The sequence below is a fragment of the Mus pahari genome, chromosome 4, assembly GCF_900095145.1.
Source record: "Mus pahari chromosome 4, PAHARI_EIJ_v1.1, whole genome shotgun sequence".
Lineage (NCBI taxonomy): Eukaryota > Metazoa > Chordata > Mammalia > Rodentia > Muridae > Mus > Mus pahari.
Genome location: NC_034593.1, coordinates 117,379,584 through 117,387,464, shown reverse-complemented (window position 1 = coordinate 117,387,464; position 7,881 = coordinate 117,379,584). Strand labels below are relative to the sequence as shown.

Genomic DNA, 7,881 nt, shown 5'->3' with positions numbered 1-7,881 from the left:
AAACCGCCATAGTTATGTTTGCATTGTCCTTGTCAGCAATGGCTAGTCTTTGCAACTTGGCTACTCACAAGAAGCTGTAGCCCTCTAGGAGTACCTCCACTCCCTGCCAATGATATCGTTGCTAATGGCTCTCTGGGTAGGGCCAGCCGTCACACCTGCTATCTGCTCCAAAGCTGACATACTATTCCGGAGTTTGCAGAGCATACTCTCGCTTTGGGACAAACTCTCAGACAAGCAGGGTGCCTCCCGTAACTTTCCGTCATTTCAAGGTTCCCCTCCCTCACTATCTTTCCCCTTTTGTGGCTTTTCTGACCTGGCCAGTTGCTTCGCACTTCCCCCTTCTGCCTTCCATCCACCTGCCTTGGACTACCTGGTCCTGTAACTCTGTCACTGAGTGGCTAAGTGATCCTTAAACTTAGAAACTCCTCCAAGTATCAAACTCTAAGATATGATTTCCGCAGAGGGCAGAATTGGAATGTTTACATAATTTGAAGGAAAAGAGGAGGAGAAAAAAAAAATCACGCTTAGCTTCTTTGGCAAGTGACCTAATAAAATAGTGAAATTTAAGAAGCCCTTTGGCTGAGAGAGCCCGACTGCTCACACAGCAGGAAGAAGCCCTAGATCTCATGGCAAAGGTTGTGTTTTCTATCGTAAGCACACCTCTTAGCCAAGTGCTTTCTCCCTCAAGGCTGACAGAGGTTTGGCAAAATCTCCACCTCTCCCAACCCCCACCCCTTGGCCGTATTGGCCGATCGGCTCAAGCCCTGTTTTATATTTAACTCGCTCCAGATCAGAAGGGGCAGGCCTGGGGAGACGCTGTTTATATAGAGCTGAGCCAACATTCTCATCCGTCCTCCTCCTTCAAGACAGCTTCTCGTCTGAGTCTCCATCCTACTCCTTGGTCTCCGCATTCATCCTGGAGTGGCCCGGTGGGGACGTGCAGGACCAGCAAGAGGGTTAGGTGTGGGAAAGCGAAGCCAGGCTGCCAGACCAGGGGACGGACAGAAGCCTTCCAATTGAAAAGGGAAGTCAGCTGACGAGGAGAGTTACTTTAATTTAACATCCTTTCATGTGTAACAGCTGACTTCGGGGGAGAAAATGAACTTTGCAGAGGGAGAGCCCTCCAAGAAATACTGCATTAAAGGCAAACACGTGGCCATCATCTGTGGAGTAGTGGTGGCAGTTGGATTAATAGTGGGACTTTCTGTGGGTTTGACCAGGTCGTGTGAGCAGGACACAACCCCAGCTCCTTCCCACCCTCCTCCCGACACCAGCACTGTCCTGCCTCCCCAGGACCAGAATGTCTGCCCTGACAGTGAAGATGAAAGCGGAGAATGGAAGAACTTCAGGCTGCCAGACTTCATCAAACCAGTTCACTACGACCTGGAGGTGAAGGCCCTGATGGAAGAAGACAGGTACACGGGCATAGTGACCATCTCTGTCAACTTGAGCAAACCCACGCGTGACTTATGGCTCCACATCAGGGAGACCAAGATCACCAAGCTGCCGGAGCTAAGGAGGCCCTCTGGGGAGCAGGTACCAATTCGACGGTGCTTCGAGTACAAGAAGCAGGAGTATGTAGTGATCCAGGCTGCAGAAGACCTTGCGGCCACCAGTGGGGACAGTGTCTATCGGCTGACCATGGAGTTTGAAGGCTGGCTGAACGGTTCCCTTGTGGGTTTTTACAAAACCACCTACGTGGAGGACGGGGAAATCAGGTTTGTGCTGTGCGGTGCTGTGTGTGCTACTGTGTGTAGTGTGGTGCTGCGTTATACTGTGTGTGGTGGGACGAGGTGTGATGCGGTGTGGCGCTGTGATGTGTTGTTTTGTTCTGTGTGCGGTGCGATGCAGGGCTATGCGGTGCTTCCTCTGAACCCAGCTCCTGCCATGTTTATTTGCCTTTCCTCTTTGCTTTCCATCTCTTGTATTTTGTGGCTCTGATCCCTATCTGCCCTTGCTTTCAACTCTGCTTGTTCATCTGAGAAGTAAAATGTTTGGCCTTCTTGTAATTTGAAAATGTATCACCAAGTTGTAGAGAAAACAGAAAGCCTTTTATTAATGACACCGGGATAAATCACAACATACTGCATCTGACTCTACACATCCACACAAAGTACCTCAGAGGTTTATGAATATAAGTATTTGATAAATTTCACCACTAGTGTTTTGGGGCTATATCACAGTGATTTCACAAGGGATGACAATTTCATTTGCAATGACAATTACATTAAGTGTCAGTTGTTATTTTGTGCAGTTTACTGAAGAAGAATCTTAATGAAAATTACAAAAGCTATGACTGGTCCTTAGGTGTTCATCTAAGAAGAAAAGCCTGGCTGTGTGTTCTGTTCTTCTGTGATCAGAACTATGTTTCTACCACGGCTTTCGGGGAATGCTTGAAACCCGTATCAGTGATGGCATATGGATAAGTCTTGGAACTGCCAACCGTCACTGAGCAGGCAGTAGAAATGCTAACGAAGCCTTTACAACTTAAAAGGCAATCACAAGCGTCTTTCTTCCCTGCAGTGTCCCAAGCAGAAGTGTTTAAAATATACATTAAATAATTATAATTATAAAACTAATATATTCTATCTAATCTATTAATTCCTATCTGACAGTCTCATGATCCAGTGGCTTTTATCAGTTCTTGGTAAACGGTGTAAGCTCCTTCCTTGAATTCACAAAACCATCACCCTGTGAGTGGTGATCAGGGACCCGGGCCACACTACACTTGAGTTGTCCCTGGACTTGAACTTGCTTAGACATTTGCCTCCAGAGATTCTGCAGAGTTAAATGACTGGGAAAAAAAAAAAAAAAGCTGCATGTCACCTTTCAAAACTAGAGCCGGGGTCAGTGCTCTGTGAATCCCTTTCCGCTGTTGTCAGAAGCATCCTACAGAGCAAAGGAAAATCTTTTGGTCAAATTTCTTCCTACTGTTTCTCGGAGAGTAAGGACTCGGCCTCCCGTTATGTGTGGTGCATGGGCACACTAAGTAGAAAGGATAACAGAAGGAAAACATGGCAAGGAACACATAGATTTGCCATGCTAGCCATCAAACTCTTTGTCCCCCCCCCCCCCAATTTAAAGAAAATAACAGCATAGCAAGACATAGAACCATTTTTTATGGCTCGCCCATTAATGTGTTAATCTTAATGTGCACACACTTTCCTAGGCAATCAAAATTGAAGCTGAGTTATATTTATACATCTGTATCTATCTATCTATCTATCTATCTATCTATCTATCTATCTATCTACATGGATTTTAAAATTTAATATATAAGCCTTTTCTTTTGTCTTAAATATTCGCAAGAGCCTGATACTAAAAATTGTGCACTGTCTCATCTCATAAATGCATTGAATTCTCTCGGATCCTATTGCTGAACTTCTGTGCTGCTTCTAATATTCTATGTTTTTTTTTTTTAACCACATCAGAAAAGGATATCACTGTAAATCCACCTGTATGTGCACATCTGATTATTACCCTAGGTTGTTATCCTAAAAGTCAAATTCCCTGGTCAAAGGGTACCAGTATGGCGAGAGACTTTTAACTTTATACATGAGTAATACACAGTCATTGCAGGGAACCTAAGAACAAACCAGGGAAAGATTAAAAAATAACAAAACAAACAAATAAACCCCAAACATCTGCCAATGAGTTGACTTGCTCTTTAACATTCTTCCACTGAATGACACTCTGGACACATGCCTCGGTACAACATAGTGTAATACACTTAGTGTTTCCATTAGATATGGGTATGAAACTGCTCCTACACAATGTTTGGAACAACTGTATAGATGAGCACTTATGACTATCTCCAGTTTGTCTTTTCTGGTGTCTTTCATAGTCCTGGTAGTGTTTAAGCTGAATCTTTGATATTACAGTGGGGTTCACACAGAGGCAAACAAGAAAGTTAAAAAGCCAGGAAATCCTGGTGGGAAGAAGAAAGCGAGTTTGTTGGCGAGGTTTCTGTAAAGAGGCGAACTTTCCAGAGGTAACTGTGGGAAGACACTTGGAGAAGAGAGGTCTCGTGGAATAAGGAAGAAGTGCTGCGAGTGACTCGGGGTCAGGGATGGTGAAGGGCAGAGCTCTCCATCCAAGGATAGGAGAGACACTGCAATGATCAGGGGGAGTGGAGGGCAAGTCAGGTGACATCACAAGGAGGGACAGAAGGACACACAGGGAAAAAACATGGAGGAAAAATAACTCAGGTCTGGTGGTTCGCTGATGGTGGCTGAAGTTATAGGCTCAAGACTTCCAAGATCTAGCATCCGTGTGATGGTTATGGCGTTCGTTGCTACTGGAAACAGGACAAGGAATTGGTGGGGAAGAAAAGTTCAGTTGTAGACCTGTTGATGCCTAGTAGACATACCGGGTAGGATTCTAGCTAAATACGTCTGAAGCAAAATGCCAAAGTTTATGATAAGATTTGGTAGCTGTGTGAGAACAGTGTATCAATGGAAAAACATATTATTATCACATACACACATGTTTATAACCTGGTTGTGAAGTTTTGATCTTGAAATGTTAGCTGTCGTCTGATGTTTCTCCAAACATGGAACCTTATGAGCATAGAGTGAGTTCTGTGAGGTCTTTTATGCTTGGGGCAAGGCTGGCAATTTTGCTTTATTTTGGATGCAAGAAAAATTGACTTGGTCTCCTCTGCATAAAAAGTAATGTGATGTGGACTTAAATAATGAACTGACTCATTTAGTCCACCATACAACTCCAGTGGGATGTGAATGACCACGGTGCATCAACGGAGCAGGCCTTGAGCATGACTCGGGAACCCTCTGCAGACTGTAGACATGGCGTTGGTAGTTGCTACCCCACATCAGAAGCCTTTCTCCTGAAGGATTTAAGCCAAGTTTTATTGTTTGTTTTGCTGGCTCACGTTATTAAGTGACTAAACACAGCCGGGGGAGCACCGTGCCAGCGGTTTTGTTTTCTAAAGTTGATACAGAGTAGCCAGGGTTGTGAGTTAAAGCCTTACCTCTCCTGCCTCCGCTTCCTCAAAAGCGTCTTGGTCACCTTGGAAGACAGACAGACAGACAGACAGACAGACAGACTAGACAGACAGACAGACAGACTGATGGCGAGGAGTGAGATTTTAGAGTGCTCAGTCAAGCGAGTGACTTATTAAAGGCCTCGGGAGGCCTCATGGAGAAGTGGCTTGCTCGGCACAGCTGCCTTGTGTGATGAGTTATTCAGCATTTCGCAGAGTAACTTCTGGGTCTCCTGCTGCTCTGGGACAGTTCTCAGTCATTTGCAATCCAGCTCAGATCTCAAAAAGGACTTTTAATAGTGAAGTAAAGATTGTGCTATAAAATCATTTTATAATTGCTCTATTATATACCTTATTTTCAAATTTGCTTAACGTGTAGAAAAGTTTGGTGACAATAGAAAGAGTTGGTCATATGTCAACAGTTTTTTTGAGCTCTTCAGTAGACCAAAGGAGAAACAAGTTACTTTTGTTGTTGTTGTTTTTCAAGACAGAGACTCACTATGGTAGCTCTGGCTGTCCTGGAAATCCCTGCATAGATCAGGCTGGCCTCAAACTCAGAGATCTGTCTGTCTCTGCCTCCCAAAGACTGAGATAAGAGATATACATTATCATTTTTAAATATGGTTGTATTACCTGTAGGACTTACACAAATCATATTTTTCCCCTCAATGCATAGTCCAGCCATATAAATGGATTTTTAAATATCTTAGATTGCAAAAATCATGTCAGAAAGTCTGGGTCTGGTGTGGTAGTACATGTGTTAATCCCAAAGATTCGTGGAAAAAGATCTCTGACCCGAATCATCCTGGCCAAATTAATTAATGAAAGCTTTTTTGACTCATGTGCATGAGCTATCCCCCATAAAGGTGGGGTTCAAGAGATCAGCAGTAGACATGAAGAAGACAAGGTTTTTATAGCTTAGGGGTAGTTGGGACTCAGAACTGGAACAAGTGGCTGAGGTGCCTATTTCAAAAACCAAGGCAGACCTGGCTTCCGGGTTCTCCCAACATTCCCTGCCCTCTACACTGAACTTCCAACCTAGGGGCTGGGCTTTTTCTCATCCAGCAGCTCTTTACTATATAATCCAGACATTCTGGTTCTCCTTTCCCCTCTCCCTCCCCCTCTCTCCCTTCCCTCCCCTCTCCCTCCCCCTCTCCCTCTTCCATCTCTCTTCTCTCTCTGTACCCGTTCTTCCCCACTCTGCTCTGTCTCCCTCTGTGTGACAATCTCACTGACTCCCTTCTGTGTAGTTGGTGAACTTGCCTGAGAACTGCCCCCCATAAACCTTCCTTTATACTTTCTGTGGTATCAATGGGGAGTTTCTAAATGGGAGACTTGTTGGGTAAAATAGGCAGGGTTCCAGAAGAAGAATGTTAAGTACAACGTTAGTCATAATGAATTCCTGAAACAGATACGATTGCAAGGTGGTCGTAACAAGAGTCATAGGTGGATATAATATAATATAATATAATAACGGGTTAGCAACATAGGTGGTTATAATAACCTTTTGAAATAAAGACTTGGTACCTGTATCATTGAACAGAAACCATTATAGTTACAGGTAGGGTATATCCCAATCCTTGAGAAACAGAGTTTTAATCATAAACAGGAAAGAACCTAGTTTGTCTTTTCTATAAGATAGTTTGTAAAGCTAAAGTGGAGGCAGGCTAGTCCATCACCTGCTTATAATCCCAGTACTGGGATGACTGAGGCAGGAGGATGAGGAGTTTAAGACCTGCCTGGATCCCACACCACGACCCTTCTTCCGAAAGGCAAAGGTTCATCTTCTAGATTTATAGAGGTGTGTCTTGGGGATTTACTTCACTTGATGATCCCCAAGGTGTGACAGGCAAGGCTCACTCTGGTTCTACCCACCCTGAAGAAACTAAATGGGGTTTTACAACTTGCTGAAGATCACACGTGGGAAGGCAGAAGGTTCGAATCTCAGAATTTCTCCCCTTAGAAGAGTTTTCCCCTTAAAATCCCAGGGCACTTCATTTAGACAAGGAAAAAAACAAATGAAGGAAAAACAACCCTCAAACCAATACACATTTGCCTGCCTGCACCCTGGTGATTAACGGCATTCACTTCCCTACATAGCCAGACCACTATAATTGTTTTAGATTCCTGTGACTCCCGAGAAGACCCCAAAGCGAAACAGACCCACTGCGCCAAGACACTGCAGCTCTCCAGTGCTCTGTCCACAAGTGAAACCAGGAACACTCCATTTTAGGAGAACAATTGGTCAGAGTCCTTTTAAAGGAGAGAATGAAAGAGGATTAAACTTTCTTCTCTCACCTGGGTTCTCAGGAGTTTATTCTCTAGCGTTCAACAGAGAGAGGGCTTTTTGAAAACCTACAAGATGAGAGGGTCTCTCCTGGAAGGGCCGCTCAACTTCCTAACTATTCAGGTATTTTGCCTGAGTGCCAGATTCCTCCCAATCTCTGTCTCTATCTCTCTGTCTGTGTCTGTGTGTCTGTCTGTGTGTCTGTCTGTCTTCTCTCTCTCTCTCTCTCTCTCTCTCTCTCTCTCTCTTATTTTGTTGGTTTATTTCTAAGGTGTATTAAACTGAAACATGATTCCTTTGCCTTTGCTTTTGAGAGGGTGGAATAATCACAAATCAAACTAATTTTTTTTAAAGGCAGCTGAGCAAGAATGGGTGGTCCCTTGCTGTATCCTGTCATAAGGCCTTCCTACTCTAGGAAAAGTGTGAGGGGTTCTTCAGGTTCTGGTGTATTTACAATCCAAGAAGGTTTGTTTGTTTGTTTGCTTTCAGAACTCAGTTGTGTATGCCTTCGCAGAGGCAGAGGCAGAGGCAGAGGCAGAGGCAGAGGCAGAGGCAGAGGCAGAGGCAGAGGCAGAGGCAGAGGCAGAGGCAG

General features: G+C 44.4%; 1 protein-coding gene across 1 annotated transcript in view; it reads left to right on the top strand.

Moving 5' to 3' along the window:
- Positions 1 to 796: 796 nt before the first annotated feature.
- Positions 797 to 7,881, top strand: part of Enpep (glutamyl aminopeptidase) — a 112,453-nt gene continuing 105,368 nt past the window's right edge. Inside the window, exon 1 of the mRNA XM_021195518.2 lies at positions 797 to 1,718. Within this exon, the coding sequence (XP_021051177.1) occupies positions 1,099 to 1,718 (620 nt within the window). The 5' untranslated portion in view covers positions 797 to 1,098. The remainder of the gene's footprint in view (positions 1,719 to 7,881) is intronic.